Consider the following 20,086-nt stretch of genomic DNA (forward strand, 5'->3'; position numbering starts at 1 on the left):
CAAATAAAAATGAATAAATGGCTTAGAGGCACAATTCAGGTCAAAATTCCCTTCAAGAAATATAGAAAATGTCAGCGGAGCAGGGGTAGTAGTCAACTTGTTGCTGTAGAGGTATGTATGTTGGGGGGGTGGGGTGGTGCATGTGGTTCGCTTGTATGTGTTCATTTGTGTTGTACAGTCGTGGCTAAAAGTTTTTGAGAATGACACAAATATACATTTTCACAAATTCTGCTGCCTCAGTTTGTATGATGCAATTTGCATATACCTCAGAATTTATGAAAGGATCAGATGAATTGCAATTAATTGCAAAGTCCCTCCTTGCATAGCCATGCACTGATCCCCCAAAAAACATTTCCACTGCATTTCAGCCCTGCCACAAAAGGCCAGCTGACATCAGTCAGTGATTCTCTCGATGTAAAGCCTCAGGTGTGTGTGTTGACGAGGACAAGGCTGGAGACACTCTGCTAATCTCTCTTCGCGGCCCATGCTGCTGCAGTGTGTCTGGCCTCACTAACATCCTCCTGCTACTATATATCCCGAGTCATCTCAACCAGCAGACCAATATAGAAGAAACCACAAAGTCGTCAAAAAGCCTCTAAAGTTTCTGAAACAGTGACAGTGAACCACACAATAAGAGAGAGGGCTTTTGACATTGTAATACCCCTGAGGTCTTAGASTCCCAGCATGACAAGCAGAAACAAGAGGCTGCATGTCCCTTTCTCTCCTCTCAAGACARCGTCCCTTCTCACTGAACTGTTCCCTGTCTTGGAAGATCTGATGAAACATCTGATAATATCTTTGTTTTCTGATTATGCTGATTTCTCTTCTTTATCAATTTTATTCAGCACTGAATAAATGCCAGCATCCCCAATAAAACAAATGACTCACTACTTTCCTCCACTCGTTGTCTCCATGGTAAACTCARTAATTTAATCAAACATGATCCAGCACAAAGTTGGCCTCCGATGCAATGATCAATGTGGTGGATATACTGTACATAAACTCAGCAAAAAAAAKAAAYRGACCTTTTTCAGGACCCTGTCTTTCAAAGATAATTTGTAAAAATCCAAATAACTTCACAGATCTTCATTGTAAAGGGTTTAAACACTGTTTCCCATGCTTGTTCAATGAACCATAAACAATTAATGAACATGTACCTGTGGAACGGTTGTTAAGACACTAACAGCTTACAGACGGTAGGCAATAAAGGTCACAGTTATGAAAACTTAGGACACTAAAGAGGCCTTTCTACTGACTCTGAAAAACACCAAAAGAAAGATGCCCAGGGTCCCAGTTCCCTGCGTGAACATGCCTTAGGCATGCTGCAATGAGGCATGAGGACTGCAGATGTGGTCAGGGCAATAAATTGCAATGTCCGTACTGTGAGAAGCCTAAGACAGTGATACAGGGAGACAGGACGGACAGCTGATCGTCCTCGCAGTGGCAGACCACGTGTAACAACACCTGCACAGGATCGGTACATCCGAACATTACACCTGCGAGACAGGTACAGGATGGCAACAACAACTGCCCGAGTTACACCAGGAACGCACAACAATCCCACCATCAGCTCAGACTGTCCGCAATAGGCTGAGAGAGGCTGGACTGAGGGCTTGCAGGCTGTTGTAAGGCAGGTCCTCACCAGACATCACCGCAACAACGTCGCTATGGCACAAACCCACCATCGCTGGATCAGACAGGACTGGCAAAAAGTGCTCTTCACTGATGAGTCGCGGTTTTGTCTCACCAGGGGTGATGGTCAGATTTCGTTTATCGTCGAAGAATGAGCGTACACCGAGGCCTGTACTCTGGAGCGGGATCGATTTGGAGGGGATGGTCCGTCAAGGTCTGGGGTGGTGTGTCACAGCATCATCGACTGAGCTTGTTTCATTTCAGGCAATCTCAACGCTGTGCGTTACAGGGAAGACATCCTCCTCCTTCCTGCAGGCTCATCCTGACATGACCCCCACGCATGACAATACCACCAGCCATACTGCTCGTTCTGTGTGTGATTTCCTGCAAGACAGGAATGTCAGTGTTCTGCCATGGCCAGCGAAGAGCCCGGATCTCAATCCCATTGAGCGCGTCTGGGACCTGTGGATCGGAGGGTGATTGCAAAGGCCATTTTCCCAGAAATGTCTGGAAACTTGCAAGTGCCTTGGTAAGAGTGGGGTAACATCTCACAGCAAGAACTGGCAAATCTGTGCAGTCCGTGAGGAGGAGATACACTGCAGTACTTAATGCAGCTGTGGCCACACCAGATACTGACTGTTACTTTTGATTTTGACCCCCCCTTTGCTCAGGGATACATTATTAAATTTCTGTTAGTCACATGTCTGTAACTTGTTCAGTTTTATGTCTCAGTTGTTGAAGCTTGTTTGTTCATACAAATATTTACACATGTTAAAACTCTACCGAATCACCCTCCCGATCCGGGATCCATCCATCCGGCTGACTAGCATAGCTAGCATAGCGCCACAAGTAAATAATAGCATATAAATATCATGAAATCACAAGTCCAATACAGCAAATGAAAGATAAACATCTTGTGAATCCAGCCAACATGTTCAATTTTTAAAATGTTTACAGCGAAAAACACAACATATATTTATGTTAGCTCACCACAATAGCCCAAAACACAACGCCATTTTTTCACCGCAAGGATAGCTTTCACAAAACCCACAATAGAGATAAATTAATCACTAACCTTTGAACAACTTCATCAGATGACAGTCTTAAACATCATGTTATACAATACATTTATGTTGTTCGAAAATGTGCATATTTATAGCTACAAATCCTGGTTTTACATTGTGAACATGGCGCAAAAATGATCCAAATTGTCCGGAGAAATTTTGGAGAGTCACGTAATCTAACAAAAAAACTCATCATAAACTTTGCTGAAAAATACATGATGGACATATAATTAAAGATACACTGGTTCTTAATGCAACCGCTGTGTAGATTTAAAAAAAATTAACTTTAGTAAAAAGCACAGCATACAATAATCTGAGACAGCGCTCAGCCATTCTCCGCCATGTGTGGAGTCAACATATTCAACAAAAATACGAAATAACATCATAAATATTCTCTTACCTTGATGAACTTTCATCAGAATGCAGTGCCAGGAATCCTTTTTCCACAATAAATCGTTGTTTTGTTTTAGAATGTCCATTTCTTCTGTCGAAATAGCAACTTTGGCTAGCATTGTGGAGCTCACGTGTCCATGAAAGTTGACGCATGGAACGAAAAATTCAAAAAGTCATAATAAAAGTCGAATAAACTGGTCAAACTCAGTTGATAATCCATCTTAGGATGTTTTTCTCGTATGTATCCAATAAAGTCCCAGACGGAGCATTTCTTCGTGATACCTAAGGCATTTGCAGACAACGATATGGTGCACCCAGGTGGCAGCAAAATACTGCCAATATGGCTGACCTGCCACTCCAAAAGCTCTCATTCGGTCCCACATCAGGCTAGACACCTCATTCACGTTCTACTGCCTGTTGACATCTAGTGGAAGGCGTATGAAGTGCATACATGTATCCATTAAATACAAGGCAATTGAATAGGCGAAGCCTTTCACAGAGACCCATTTCAGAATTTTCACTTCCTGTTTGGAAGTTTSCCTGCCAAATGARTTCTGTTTTACTCACAGATATAATTCAAACAGTTTTAGAAACTTCAGAGTGTTTTCTATCCAATAGTAATAATAATATGCATATCATATGATCTAGAACAGAGTACGAGRCCGTTTAATYTGGGCACWATTTTTTCCCAAAGTGAAAATAGCGYCCCCTATTAAGAAGAAGTTTTAAGTTTTCTGAAAATAAACGCAGTTGACAGTGAGAGGACGTTTCTTTTTTTGCTGAGTTTATGTGTGTGTGTATGTGTGTGTGTTTCCCCACAGTACCTACCTGCACATGCTGCAGACAAAACACTTGGGGTGGTAGGTACGCCCCAGCGCCGAGACCACCTCCCCTGTGATGAAGTCTYCACAGCTGTCACACTTGGTGCCGTAGAGGCGCTGGTAGTCCTCTGTACAGATGTACTCTCCTCCCTTCTGGAAGAAGCCTGAACGAGCCAGGTCACAGCCACACACTGGAGACACACAGRGACACAGAAATGAGATGTTAGCAAAGAAAAAAAATGGTTAAAAGATCGATCAGGCTGTATATACACAATAGAGGAAAAAGGAAGAGCAAAATGCACATTTAATCGGTAATCAARAGCCTGGTAAACACGAAGCACAAATTCCCAACAGTACAGAGTAAACTTGGCTAATAGCCTCCAATGCAAATAGCATGAACACATAACATGTTTGGACAATGTTTGGACAGTGTTCCTCAAGCAGTTAAAAAGCAATTGTACACGACAGTGCCTGGTAAACAACTTGTTCTACAATGGGTTGGTCAAAACAAGCATTGTGATTGTTTGAGACRTGTTCTAAGCCATTCTGAAAAACCTATTTAGCACGGGTAGGCATATGACACAAAAATGGGCCTCTTGTTTTCTCTGTGCTATCTGAATTGTAGTTTAACGAACACACTAAGAACCTTAAAGATCCATCGGAGCGAGACACGTCGAACCTGACATGGTTGCAAACGCTCCGGCCTTCTACCTGCATCCCAAGCGAGTGGTCTCCGCGGATGACAGTGTGGTACAGCCGAGTCGGAGTTAACACACTGGGATCCAAGGTTTGTTGTGCAAATAAGTTCAGCCAGGTCACCCGAGATACAAGCTAGTATTCGACGTCCATCCACGTCTCAGGATGTAGGGAGATGACGTGGAAACCGGCCACTAGGAGCAACGGCGCGTGCGGTTATCKTCAAGTAGGTTTCGGTTTTGCTTGGCGTTGTGTACGGGGATGGAGGATAGGTGTAAGCATATGCCTCTGATCGCAAAGGCTGCAAGTTCAAAATCAGCTATAGAAAGTTGTTTTTGATATTTTAGCTTGAAGCCTWTYCCAAACCTTAACCATTCAGAGTTAATGCCTAATATTAAGAATTTGGAGTTCACGCCTGACCTTAACCTTAAACACTTTTGACGTTTGGAAATTTGACGTTTGGAACAACTTCGAAATGTTACGTTTGATTCTGACTCACGTTTGAATTCTGACTTGAGGCTGTGACAGCTGGTAGAATAAGTAGCTTACATATTTTGATATTAGAGCTAAGACACTATATTAGTCTTCTCAAATCTTGTTGATTCCAAGTTTCTTATCTTTCTCTCTCTCTAGGAGGTCGGCACACAAAAATACACAAACCACTCCATCAGAAGCATCACCATTCRGCAGCTGTCTGATGCTGCCTGGAGGTCATAGAGATCATGACCAGGGCGGAGAGCTACTGGACCCCTTCCCTGGACAGCAGGAAAAGATGGAGCCACATCCTGACAGGTTCCGACTCCATGAACCAACCGTCAGTTCCAGCTAAACGGCAGTCTGCTGACGTGGCCCCATCAGATGCATGATACTTCAAAGGCTGCTCAATGAACGGCAACGTGCACATTAACGTCAAATAATTCCTCTTTCTGTAAAATAGTCTGGCAGTAGGCTACAAATATATAGTGTATTTCTGCTTGATGAGCATGATGATTGATGGGCTAAATTCAGCACCATGGACCGCTCTATCACTGTCAGCATCATTAGCAGTGCATGCCCATAGCAACAAAGCCAATCGAATGAAGGACCAGCCGGCTTGGCTAGCAACCATAGATTTGTGTTGGGACTATATTTTCGTGAAGGGATGAAATAGTAGTCTATGAATACATTTATCAAAATAACATTTTTTTACTTAATTGGAATCCCGTTGTAGAAAAGCAATTGTACACAAGAGGGTRTGCTAAATGGCTTTTATTTTAGCACGGCTGTAGGTACATGTGTGTGTATGTGTGTGTGTGTGTCAATGTAGTATATCAGCCTGGCCCACATGACCCCTGAACCCAAATAAGTTACATTTTATAATCCATCCATGAGGATTTCAAAAAGTGAATATAATAATAATTATCACAGCAATACTATATAATCACGTTAACGAATGTCAACGTGGAGTAAATGCTCTGTCAAAGACCATTGATATGGCTCGTGCTGTAACTTAAACGTCAGTGTTCGCRTTAAATAAATAGGCAGTCAATTAGCTCAATGGCTTTAGATCGAGCTGAGTGTGACAGTACCTGAGCCAAAGTGTTTAGAAGCCTACCTGTGTAGAAAGAGCCCCACTAAATCATCAGGCTCCTACTGACTMCTAAAAGATGCAGCCACTGACAGAGAATAAGGATGATGAGACAGGGACAAAGAGACAGAGATACTATCTCTCTAAGCATAGATAGGGATAGCCGACTGTCAGCCAACATGATTTCAAATTGAGAATGACGGGTAAATGATGCCTTGCACAACTATTGCTGAAGGAACCAATTAGCTCTCACAGTCTTACAACAGAATTAGACGTTCGTCCATGTTTTCCAACGTCTCATGTTGAAGTTGTTGCTCAAGTCAAATTTCAAAGTGTTTAAGGTTAGGGTTAAGTTTAAGCATTATCTCCGAAAAATCTTAAGGTTAGATATTAACTCGGAATGGTTAAGGTAACGGTTAAGGTTTGGTATAGGCTTAAAACAAAAATCTCAAGAACAATTTTTCTGTTGCTGGAGTCAAACTTGCAACCTTTGGAATCAGAGGCATTAACTCCGAAATCTTAAGGTTAGACATTAACTCCGAATGGTTAAGGTAAGGGTTAAGGTTTGGGATAGGCTTTAAAGAAAAATCTCAAAAACTGTTTTCTATCGCTGGATTTAAATTTGCAACCAATGAAATCAGAGGCAGATGCTTATGCCCATCCACAACTTCCTAGCCAAACTAAAACCTACTTRAAGGTAACAGCGCTCACTGTCGCCCCCTAGTGGTCCAGTTTCCAMATCCTCTCCCGACGTCCTCAGACATGGATGGWTGTCGAATACTGACTTGTATCACGGGGTCACCTGGCTGTAATGAACGGCATGAGAATTTGAATAAAGCATTTGAATATCTGATCCTATCTAGCAGCTGCCCCTCGGGAGGAGTGAAACATGATCCTGTGCCCTGCGTCTCCAATAACACCGGCTGGCTACAGAACGCTGCAGCAAAGACAAGACACACACGTCCCCTTGGGGCACCTAGCTGCACATGCTGCCAGCCAGGGAGACACCCTGCCTTTCTCTGCTACAGCACCACGCTGTGTGAGTGTGTCACAGCAGCAGACGAGGTAGTGGAAGAGCAATTTAACCACCGCCCCTGGGCTCAGTTGAACTTTCATACATCAGTAGCATGTGTGTCATGGGTACCACTTCTACTCCCCACATTGGGGACCTTTGAATTAAGCAATAAGGCACTAAATGTAGCACACCGACCATGAAAACAAAAGTTACACGCGTGTAGATGATTCAGTTAAACCTAAAGAATCGCAATGCATGAGCTAAATCTGCAGGACTGAGATTCACAATCAGAGGGTCCACTGTTACCACCACCTATTCCCCCCAGTCAAGACATCTAGACAGTAGAAAAGACAGGCACACAGTATCCTACATCATCTGTAGAGCATCAGCAGTAGTACAATTAGCTACACTATTCTTCTGTTGTGACACACTGCTCCTCTTTGTCTCACTGACCCACCTGGTGCACATGTTGCCTTTCAACAGCAGAGCCTGAGCCCATGCCAGCCAGCCAGCCAGCCAGCCAGCCAGCCAGCCAGCCAGCCAGCCAGCCAGCCAGCCAGACAAATCACTGCCTACCACAGCCCATTCACTGCCAGAGAAAAAGATGTTGAAAGGCTAGCGGTGACATCTGCGCGCCCCACAGTTTACCCTCTCTATCTGGCCCAATGAATAATTCAGCTAGGCCATAAATAAAGGCTGGCTGTGTTGTGCATGAGGAATCAGCGGCCACCACACCACACAGCACTACACCACAGCATGCTGCTCCCGGTTGTGCCACACTTACTGCTACTCCTACAGTCTGATGCCAGTTCAGTCAGGATCGGATGGGGGGGGGGATGTATTTATCAACAGCCAACAGACACAATTAAAATTCTATGCCCTCATCCTCTCCTCTCCTCCTCTCCCATCCCCTGGTAATCGCAAGGCACGCAATTAGGCTTTATCGCTTCCTCCTCCTCCGCCAGCTCTTTGTGGCGGTAGAGGCGGGCAGAGGCAGAAGGCAGGCAAGATCGCCTAGCCCGGGCCAGTTAAGGAGCAGTTTCCGTCCTCTGAGAGAGTGAGAGAGAGAGAGTTGTTTAGCCTGGGCTGGGATCCGAGCCCACGCCTAGCCTGGTCTTCCGTTCCACAGCCAGGAGATGGCCAGTCAACAAAGCACTGCTCACATCAGAGGAGGAACCCAGGCAGAAAGGATGGCAAGTGGTTGTTTGATACTTAAAGCACCGGCGGAAACCAGAAATGATGCCAAGGTAAACATTTTAACTAAGAGCTAGCATGCAGATTTACGTCTAGTAAAGAGATGGCCTCCTTGGCCCCCTGTTGCGTGGATTGGGCATCTGTATGCAAACACACACAGAGTAAAGCAAACACTGCCACATTATGGGTTGATTACACATGTAGCAAACATCTGAAGAGGCCAACCCTGAAATGACAACGAGTAAATCTGTGTGTGTGTGTGTATGTGTGTATGGTTATGGGTGGTGTGTGTGTGTGTGTGTGTGTGTGTGTGTGTGTGTGTGTGTGTGTGTGTGTGTGTGTGGTGTGTGTGTGTGTGTGTGTGTGCTAGGGGTGTGTTTGTTTGAGTCATACGCGCCATTTCCCTCTGTTTAAAGCTGTGTGTGCCACATGTAATGTGTCTCATGGCTCTGACTCACTCTGACTGGCTATCTCAGCAGCTGGCCAGGCTCATAATTGGTTAATAAAACGCCCATAAGACGGGTACTCTACAGCCATGGCTCTCTTCCTAAGGCATTACATCACCAACAGATAACAAGGATAGCTGAGCAGGGGGAATCTAATGCTGATCTAGGAGCAGTCATTTCTATGGTATAGGCGCTGCTTCCTGACTACTGTAGCTCCAGACATGAACGTGTTACCATGCTAGAGGCCTGCAGGTACAGAGCAAACTACTAATCAATAGAGTTTCATTAGTGACATTGTGAAAACACTCACCCAGAATGATTAACACAATACCCCAGAGGATGGAGGGAAGGAATGGAAAGAGGAGAGAGAGAGAGAAAGAGAGAGAGAGAGGGAGAGAGAGAGAACGAGAGMGAGAGATCCAGGGCTCTAAGTATATGTCGGGGTTGACAATGAAAATCACTCAGGCTAGAAGAGCAGCCAGAGACTGTAATTGAGTGGTTTCAAGATGAGCTGTGGTGTTCTGACAGGGCTGGGTTCAGTACAGGTCTACAGTCACAGAAAGGTATCACTATACCTTCTCCTCTCTATCTCTCCTCTGCATTATTCCTCTCCTGTCGCCGCCCGGCCGTGACTGAAACGACCTTTCCCCATTCAAGCGTAACAAATGCTAATGGGTGCGTGAGTGCTACGCCGCCCGCCCCGACTAATTTAGTCCCCACCGAGACCGTGCCGCTTGCCTGCCTCTCCTTGGCGTTCAAAACGTGTCGACCGTGTCTCTGCTCCCTCCGTCCTCCACTCCCCGACGCCTTTGAGCCCGTCAGATGATCCCTTTGATGTGTGTTTGACTCAGGATGCAGTACGAATGTGTGGGGGACCAAACCAGTCAGCACTGTCTGCTGGGTCACAGTGGAAGTGGGAGGGAGACCTTTTGGGGTAGTACTTGTAAGGGAAATGWTATTGCCGATAAAATAATGTAATATACCAGTAAAAGAGATTGTGGATGGGAAATGAAGAACAGTACCATCATTACGAATATTCAATGCTAGATTTTCAACGAGTCAGCATAAATCTAGTTTGTCCCTCAATTTACAGCACAGTAATGGATGACTGGATTCATCTACAGATAGAGTTGTATGGTCGGCCCTAATATCCACATATAGTTGAGTTGTYCCTTCCTTAAACTATGGGCTGCATAATCGTAGTGTAAGAGCTCAGTTCCGTGCTTATACACCTGCATTGCTTGCTGTTTGGGGTTTTAGGCTGGGTTCCTGTACAGCACTTTGAGATATCAGCTGATGTAAGAAGGGCTATATAAATACATTTGATTTGATTTGATTTGAGTTCCCAGAGTGGTTCTAAACCCAGACTAACTCAGGTTCTAAACCTGTTCTAAACCAAGACTAACTCAGGTTCTAAGCCTGTTCTAAACCCAGACTAACTCAGGTTCTTAACCTGTTCTAAACCCAGACTAACTCAGGTTCTTAACCTGTTCCAAACCCAGACTAACTCAGGTTCTAAACCAAGACTAACTCAGGTTCTAAACCTGTTCTAAACCAAGACTAACTCAGGTTCTAAGCCTGTTCTAAACCCAGACTAACTCAGGTTCTTAACCTGTTCCAAACCCAGACTAACTCAGGCCCTGAGACTTCAACCGTGAGCTTCAGCAGCAGAGCCAACCAGATGCTACCTACTGTACGCCACCTTCCTGACAGCTGTTCACAGAGCAACACCAGCAGAGAAAGGGGAGTGCTGATGATTTATCTCTCATGAACTTTTCGGCATGAGCACAACACTATGGCTCTACCACCTCGGCTCCTGGAGAGCCACGGGCTGGGCTGGGCTGGGCTGTACGTGTCTAGTGTAGCAGATGAACAAGCACCTTGAGACGCATATACCGCAGGATCTGAATTGCAGATATCACCAGGCGAACACAACCCAAGTCTCCGTGTCACCTTGGCACAGGAAGGGAGATGGTGAAGGGACTGCCAGAGAGCTGAGAGTGTAAGAGTTGCCTTTATAACAGTGATAAGCRTCCTTCCATTTGTTAGTAAGATGCCTGACTGTAAGATGAGGCTGTGAATGACGTCAGCCTTGTTCAGCCCCTGGATTCTTCATTTCATTCAACCGGAGGCAATCATATTACTCACTCCCTAGTGGAGCAGCAGTTTAGACTAGAGTCATCAATTCTAGTTAGCATACAGAGTCAATCTAATGGATTTATTTTCCAGGAACCCAGTGAGTCAATCCCACTCTAAGAAGACACCACGAGGTGAGGTGGCCAGAAAAGGATTCCCTTGAGATGACCCCTCCTTGGAGTTCAGAGTTCTCCATCGCTACATCAGGGAATTGCATATGCATAGTCACTTTACCCCTACCTACATGTACAGGTTTAGAACCTGAGTTAGTCTGGGTTTAGAACAGGTTAAGAAACCAAGTTAGTCTTCATTCAGTATTGTTGTAATTGTCATTATTACAAATATCTATATAAAAATCGTCAGATGAATCGGTTTCTGATTTTTTTGGTCCTCCAATAATCGGTATCGCCGTTGAAAAATCACAATCGGTCGACCTCTAGTGTTGACCCAACCACAGATGAATTTAGCATCTCCACAGACCCACCTCCCAACAGCTTCCCACAGAGACACAAAGGATGGGTTCCAAAAGGCACCCTACTACCYCCAAGAACATCCAAGGATATTGCCTAGCATGCGAACAGAGTCATGACATCAAATTCCCACAGTGCACTTCCCACAGCCCGGTCATAGGATGCCTTTGCATTCCCAAACAGAGAGGACGAGCAGTCACTAATCCCACCTGTCTGTGTGTGTCAATTTGGCATGCTTGGACGGGCTTTGTGTTACATAGACCACACACACACACACACACAACTTCACCACGGTGGCGCCACAATCCTCTCAACCTGCCATATAGTATCATATTGGGCTATATAGTTTCAGTTTATCATCATATTACGTACATATTGTCTCTGCGGTCCTCTCTCCTGTGGTCAATGTTTACGTTTTCCTCTCAAAGCAGAGCTTTTGTTTCCCAAATATTTCATMTTGTGTCCATTTTTCAGAACATTCTTCTGGCAGGCAGATTAGGGAAAGTGGACATGGACAGACAGCAGTAGTATGTCTTAATCCCTAGCTCTGGCTCTGGGCCTGCTGAGCAGTAAGCAAAGGGATTATCCTGGCCATCTATCACCAATCTGGGAGAAGCATGCCAGGCCAGCCAGGGCTACTACGGTGCAATGCAGACTCTTGGTCCCAGGTCCCAGCTGCAGCCACAGCCCAGGCCTGGCTGTCACACACACACACATACACAGAGCACCAGACATGCTGGCAGCAAAAACCTCTCTCTCTCTCTCTCTCTCTCTGGCTTGGCGATAAGAAACATGGGGCAGCCAGGGGGTTGCCATGGCAACAGAACCCCCTCTACCACCACCAACCCCCCCCCTCTCTCTCTTTCTATTATTCTCTCTCTCTCACTCTCAGACGACTATCCTTGCAACCAGGAATAGTCTCCACCAATCACCAACTCTGAATGCCGCACACATTACACGCCGATCAAAAGCGACCGTCGGAGTACAAACGTAGCCAGAGACAGTGGCGCTGTGGCGTATTATGGGCAGCTGTTTGAGAGAGGGTCAGAGGTACACCCGCCCATCACCCACTGGGCTGGGACTGACCAGGACTGACCCAGCAGGACAGAGGTCACACCTTGGGGGACCTGCATAGGGCTGAGGGTGGGGGCAGAGAGTCAAGAGGTCTCTGACCTGTGACCTGTCAGTGCATTACACTCCATGTTAAATAGTTCCCTGTCTGTCTTACATTCCCCCCTCAGCCCTCTAACATTCCAGCCAACAGTCTAGTATGAGGGCAGACAGACAGTAAGCCCCRTCCACATTACCATTTTAGAACCATGTTAAAGGTTCAAACTTGGTTCTAAACGGACCGATATTCAGGTCTACATTCAGTCTGTTCGTAATCACGTGAGCCAAACAAATGGCTCATTAAGCGTTCTGGTGATTTCGATTGGCCAAGACACGAGCTTGGAGCTGATCCATGACAGCGTAGTAAGAGACTCAGCACCCTGATTACCTGCGTGACCTTCATAATCCTCCCATGAACCTTCATGGCTAACGGAGCCTGCCACTGTAAACAAGCACTGACACACTCAATCTCTCTTCCAATCATTCACTTCTATTCATATAGGCCTAACTATGTCATTATATCACCCAAACATGGTTTAATCTAGGAATGTAACGTAGTAGTGATATTGAGGGGTCATAAATTAACAAGTATACACGTATACTCAATAGTACKAAAGTTGCATAATTTTTTGAACAACTGCAGGGTAGGTTCCCTCGATTTCAATTCAAAGAAAATGTTTCCCCCCCCGCTTTTTTCTTAGCGTGAACAGAGAACAAGCACATTAACAAACAGTCCACATCCTCCCGGCAGCTCCAGATCCAGCCCAATCTGCTGATCCAGACAGGCAAAGGGGGAGAGAAACAGGAGAACAGAAACATGCCTGCAATGATTTAAAGGAAAGGTTTCTACAGAGTATGTACAACTGTGTCGTACTCCACAGGAGCCAGTCCAGTCATACAGACAGCAGACGGGGAAAGAGGGAAATAGATCAGAGGAGAGGTGAGAGGAGAGGAGGCAGGGTGAAGGGCAGTATAGGTCATAAGCCAGGCCGTCATTAGTAGGGGGGATATTGCTACWCCCAGGGAAGTGGACACTGTAACCCAGAGCCTTCCATCTCCTCTTCTGAGGTGGAGTGTGGATCGCCAATAACAAGTATGCTTTAATTTCAACTCCATCACAGTAGGCTCTTCATTTGAAATCATTAGAATCATCAGGCTTGTATTCCCCATATGCTTCAATATCRGGTTGGTTCAATATACACTACCGGTCAAAGGTTTTAGAACACCTACTCATTCAAGGGTTTTCCTGTTTTTTCCCCACTATTTTCTACATTGTAGAATAATAGTGAAGACATCAAAACTATGAAATATCACATATGGGATCACGTAGTAACCAAAAAAGTGTTAAACAAATMCAAATATATTTTATATTTCAGATTCTTCAAATAGCCACCCTTTGCCTTGATGACAGCTTTGCACACTCTTGGCATTCTCTCAACCAGCTTCRTGAGGTAGTCACCTGGAATGCATTTCAATTAACAGGTGTGCCTTGTTAAAAGTTAATTTGGGGAATTTATTTCCTTCTTAATGCGTTTGAGCCAATCAGTTGTGTCGTGACAAGGTAGGATGGGTATACAGAAGATAGTCCTATTTGGTAAAAGACCAAGTCCATAATATGGCAAGAACAGCTCAAATAAGCAAAGAGAAACTACAGTCCATCATTACTTTAAGACATGAAGGTCAGTCAATACAGAACATTTCAAGAACTTCGAAAGGTTCTTCAAGTGCAGTCGCAAAAACTATCAAGCGCTATGATGAAACTGGCTCTCATGAGGACCGCCACAGGAAAGGAAGATGCAGAATTACCTCTGTTGCAGAGGATAAGTTCATTAGAGTTACTAGCCTCAGAAATTGCAGCCCAAATAAATGCTTCACAGAGTTCAAGTAACAGACACATCTCAACATCAACTGTTCAGAGGACTGTGTGAATCAGGCATTAATGGTCGAATTGCTGCAAAGAAACCACTACTAAAGGACACCAATAAGAAGAAGAGACTTGCTTGGGCCAAGAARCACGAGCAATGGACATGAGACTGGTAGAAATGTTTCCTTTGGTCTGGAGTCCAAATTGGAGATTTTTGGTTCCAACCGCTGTGTCTTTGTGAGACACGGTGTGGGTGAACGGAGGATCTCCACATGTGTATTTTCCACCATGAAGCATGGAGGAAGAGGTGTTGTGGTGTGGGGRTGCTTTGCTGGTGACACTGTCTGTGATTTATTTAGAATTCAAGGCACACTTAACCAGCATGGCTACCACAGCATTCTGCAGCGATACACCATCCCATGTRGTTTGAGCTCAGTGGGACTGTCATTTGTTTTTMAACATGAAAATAACCCAACACACCTCCAGGCTGTGTAAGGGCTATTTTACCAAGAAGGAGAGACCTCAACCAAATTGAGATGGTTTGGGATAAGTAGGACCRCAGAGCGAAGGAAAAGCAGCCAACAAGTTCTCAGCATATGTGGGAACTCCTTCAAGACTGTGGAAAAAGCATTGCAGGGGAAGCTGGTTGAGAGAATGCMAAGAGTGTGCAAAGCTGTCATCAAGGCAAAGGGTGGCTATTTGAAGAATCTCAAATATTAAATAAATGTTGATTTGTTTAACACTTTTTTGGTTACTACATGATTCMATAAGTGTTATTTTATAGTTTTGATGTCTTCACTATTATTCTACAATGTAGAAAATAGTAAAAATAAAGAAAAACTCTTGAATGAGTAGGTGTTCTAAAACTGTGGACTGGCAGTGTATCTAATGCTTAATTCCGTACATGTGAAGACCTCTGCTATACAGTGAGTGCTCCCTAGTGTGGGAGAGAAAGGCGGAGAGACTGAAAAAGAGAGAGAAAAATACATGGAGAGATAGATGAGAGAGAAAGAAATGGAGACGGACGAGAGAAAGAGAGAAGCGATGGCAGGCATCACCGCAATGAAAAACGGGTTCATATCTGCTACCCTGTAGTCATTGTTGGAGGGGAGAGCCAGTGGGATGTAGGCTACAAAGCGGCAGCAGCGGCAGCAGTGCTGCCAGCCTGGCAAAGACAGAGACAAAGATGATAACGACTTTACACAGCTCCCATCTTCCATGTTTACTGTTGGCAAAGTGAATAGAGAGATGGAGAGAGATGGGGGGAAGGAGAGGAGGCCTCCTGCTGGCATCCTACAAYATGTTGTTTGGCTCATCTCATCCAGGCAGTTACAGTATATCTGAAGACACAGACAGACAGTCAGTCAGTCAGTCAGGCGAAAAACAAACACACCCAAATCTCTCTCCATGGCTTTCTGTGGAAAGTTGTCAGAGATACAAGATCATATTAGCCCAGTTTTTAGAGGAGGGCGAATCCAASACAGCGGGAGAGGAACATATKTTTGGTATCTCAGATTGTTCTGGCAATTCTCACATAGGAACTTCATTGGGAGGAAGGATGTTTAACGTGTTTTCTACATTTGTATCACAAACAACATTTTTGTTAAATCATGCTGAAATTGGCGATTTTAGGCCTATTTTAGACCTACAGTATATGCGCCTCCTGATCTGTGAACTGTACATGATACAGACAACATTTTGGTGGCATTATACTCCTTACAGTGTTCTCTCAAATATTGAGTATGCCTAAATTCTGAAATACACATATTCACATTCATTTATCAGACATTATAAATATTAATTTTTATATCTCAAAACTACCCTTTTTGATTTAGCTTATTTTTAGACATATTGGTTGTAACAATATTCTCTTCAAACACATCACATTTCCAGAGTGGACTCTCTGGTACTTTTAATGATATGACCCATTTTATAGAGAGAAATTGACATTATAGGCCATTAACCAGTCACAACCCTCCTTCAGGATTGCACATTCAGCAAGTCACCAACAGAGGGAGTTCCTTTTGAATCCCCTTTCCCATTCACTGTATTGTGGTGATCATAAAATGTATCATACCTTCAGAATTAGCAGAGCCCACTCTGGAAATGTGATGTACTGTACTTGTAGAGTATATTGTTCCAAACAATATGTCTTCAAATTAACAAAGGTGTAGTTTTGAGAAATTCATATTTTGTATGTTGAATAAATACTTTGTTGAAGCACCTCTGGCAGAGATTACAGCCTCGAGTCTTCTTCGGTATGACGCTACAAGTTTGGCACACCTGTATTTCGGGAGTTTCTCCAATTCTTCTCTGCAGATCCTCTCAAGCTCTGTCAGGTTGGATGAGGAGCATTGCTGCACAGCAATTTTCAAGTCTCTCCAGAGATGTTCGATCAGGATCAAGTCCGGAATTTGGCCGGGCCACTCAAGGACATTCAGAGACTTATCCCGAAGCCACTCCTGTGTTATCTTGGCTGTGTGCTTAGGGTTGTTGTCCTTTGGAAGGTGAACCTTCGCCCCAGTCTGAGGTCCTGACCACTCTGTAGCAGGTTTTCATCAAGGATCTCTCTGTACTTTGCTCCATTCATGCTGACCAGTCTCCCAGTCCCTGCTGCTGAAAAACATCCCCATAGTATGATGCTGCCATCACCATATTTCACCGTGAGGATGGTTCCAGATTTCCTCCAGACGTGATGCCTGGCATTCAGGCCAAAGACTTCAACCTTGGTTTCATCAGAGCAAAGAATTTTGTTTCTCATGGTCTGAGGGTCCTTTAGGTGCCTTTTGGCAAAATACAAACAGGCCGTCGTGTGCTTTTTACTGAGGAGTGGCTTCCGTCTGGCCACTCTACCATAAAGGCCTGATTGAACTCTGGAGATCTGTTAGAGTGACCATCGGGTTCCTGGTCACCTCCCCGACCAAGGCCCTTCTCCCCCGATTTCTCAGTTTAGCCGGGTGGGCAGCTCTAGGAAGAGTCTTAGTGGTTCCAAACTTGTTCCATTTAAGAATGATGGAAGCCACTGTGTTCTTGGGTATCTTTAATGCTACAGACATTTTTTGGTACCCTTCCCCAGATCTGTGCCTCGACACAATCCTGTCTCGTAGCTATACGGACAATTCCTTTGACCTCATGCCTTGGTTTTTGCTCTAACATGCACTGTCAACTGTGGGACCTTATATAGACAGGTGTGTGCCTTTCCAAATCATGTCCAATCAATAAAATTTACCACAGGTGGACTCCAATCAAGTTGTAGAATCATCACAAGAATGATCAATGGAAACAGGATGGACCTGAGCTCAATTTGGAGACTCATAGCAAAGGGTCTGAAAACTTATGTAAATAAGGTATTTCTGTTTTTGTTTATATACATTGGTGTAGATTGATGAAGAAAAAAAGTATTCAATCAATTTTAGAATTAAGGCTGTTAACGTAACAAATCCTGAATAAGGGAAGGGGTCTGAATACGTTTCAAATGCACTGCACATGTACCTATGTAAGAATGCTGTTCATCAACTACAGCTCAGCCTTCAACACCATAGTGCCCTCCAAGCTCATCACTAAGCTCAGGGCCCTGGGTCTGAACCTCTCCCTGTGCAACTGGGTCCTGGACTTCCCGACGGGCCGACCCCAAGTGGTAAAGGTAAARGTAGGCAACAACACGTCCTCCATGCTGATCCTCAACATGGTGGCCCCACAGGGGTGMCTGCTCAGCCCCCTCCTGTACTCCCTGTTCACCATGACTTCGTGGCCACGCACATGTCCAACTCAAAAGCTTGAAGTTCCTTGGCGTGCACATCACTGACGACCTGAAATGGTCCCTTCACACAGACAATGTGGTGACAGCGCCTCTTCAACCTCAGGAGGCTGAAGAMATTTGTCTTGGCCCCYAAGACTCTCACAAACTTCTACAGATGCACCATKRAGAGCAGGGGCATCATGCACCCCAAAARATCTGTGGGGGCACAAAGTGCATGAGGATAGCTGGATTGTGGTGTCATGACTCTCCTGGCTGAGGATCCAAGRMCTCAAATCATCTTGGCAAATGGCTGACGATGAAGAGGAGAGGGGTTTGACACCTTAACATTCTGTCATAAATTAGGGGAATGTCCCTCCTGCTTTTCAGTATCAACCAAAGTAATGCTTTTGTCCCACAGAAGACTTTTGCCGCCAAAAACACCCAAAATGTGAATATTGGAACAATATTTCTAAGATAGGAATGTTAAGAATGGTCAGYGGGGATCTAAAGAATAACTTGGAAAGTGTACACATTTTATCTKTCAAGTGTCCATCCAATACGTTGTCAATGTGATAGGAAAATGGATGCAACTATTTTTGTTAAGATAGGAATGTGATTTAGTGTCTAATGAGATAATTGTTTTTCATATAAACTTTGCACAGTAACTAGCCATGCTCCAAATTAGGTCAGAGAGCTTCTCAGCGTGATGGAACCGAACATTTTCGACAAGAGTGCTTAAAAGCACTGGGTAAGAATTAACATATCAGACTAAAAGACATGAGACTGTGGTGGACCTACCAGACTAGCTACATGTTGGAAATGGTTAGAATGTAACCTCAAACTGAGGTGAAGAAAATAACTCCCAGAATAGACCTGAACATTGCCMGTCTGCAGGTGTGTGTAAAGTGCTTCAAACTCTGACTAAAAACACGAGGTGGGAAGGAGAACACATCATCTCAGATAATCATTGGTGCATCTGAGTATCTGTTCTATTTGAGCACTCCACTACACTACCAAGACAACTAAGAAGAAGGACAATCAGAGCCTTACACCGAAGCGGGATGCTACAACTTCCGCATAGAAGGATTGATTGGTTTCAACAGAGAGACAAACAAAGACATATACACGTAAATACATTCATGATCTCTTACCCAAACGAGTGGTGGGTCATGTGCAGAGTAAATTATTACTTTGAGGGTAGTTTCCAAATGTATCAACGATAAGTTTGACTCTCTCTTTGTCTCTCCCTATCTAACCCTCCCTCTTGTGGTAACCAAGCAGTCCTGCTGTTGTTAGGACTTTTTCTCATGTGTTAAGTGTTCATGTTATTCTGTGTTATTATTTAGTTAGTTAGTAAATAAATAATTCAACAAATTTGGTGTAGTGCTGAATCTTAAGTAAAGCTGGGGTTCTTGCGGATCCAAGGAGTATGCAATGTTCTGATGAGACTGATATGAGGTAATGATTAATAAGTGACTGTTTTCAATATATAACTTTTATATCTTTTAGAGTTTAATTCGGGAGATGGTAACTCTATAAACAACCTCTTCCGTGGTGCCCCAAATTTMKAATGAGTTAATTGTTACATTATTAATTTAATCGGGTAACAATTAAACATAGTTAGTTGGTTCGATAAATAACAGTCATCACATTAATGAAAGTCACGTCACGACAGTGGTCAGGAGGCTGTCCAGAAGTTGGAGAATATTGCATTTTTCAAACACCTGAAACAGATTTTCCCTGCAATCTAGCGCCATAATCATTATGCTTAATTCAATGTCAAAGATATGTCTATCTAAGCATACCTCTTGAGCTGTCTGTATCCTCCTGACTGGTGTTTCCAGAAATATGCTTCTCTGCATCGCTGCTAAAAATCTGGGTAAAAGATTGAAAGGAATGTGATTCTTATTTAGTTATTTCTTGCTTTCTAAATTCTACC

The 20,086-nt window shown here is 44.2% G+C and overlaps 1 protein-coding gene across 1 annotated transcript in view; it reads right to left on the bottom strand.

Moving 5' to 3' along the window:
- Positions 1–20,086, bottom strand: part of ablim3 (actin binding LIM protein family, member 3) — a 117,748-nt gene that overhangs the window by 65,344 nt on the left and 32,318 nt on the right. Inside the window, exon 3 of the mRNA XM_070449724.1 lies at positions 3,918–4,101. Within this exon, the coding sequence (XP_070305825.1) occupies positions 3,918–4,101 (184 nt within the window). The remainder of the gene's footprint in view (positions 1–3,917; positions 4,102–20,086) is intronic.

Source organism: Salvelinus sp. IW2-2015, linkage group LG20 (assembly GCF_002910315.2).
Source record: "Salvelinus sp. IW2-2015 linkage group LG20, ASM291031v2, whole genome shotgun sequence".
NCBI lineage: Eukaryota > Metazoa > Chordata > Actinopteri > Salmoniformes > Salmonidae > Salvelinus > Salvelinus sp. IW2-2015.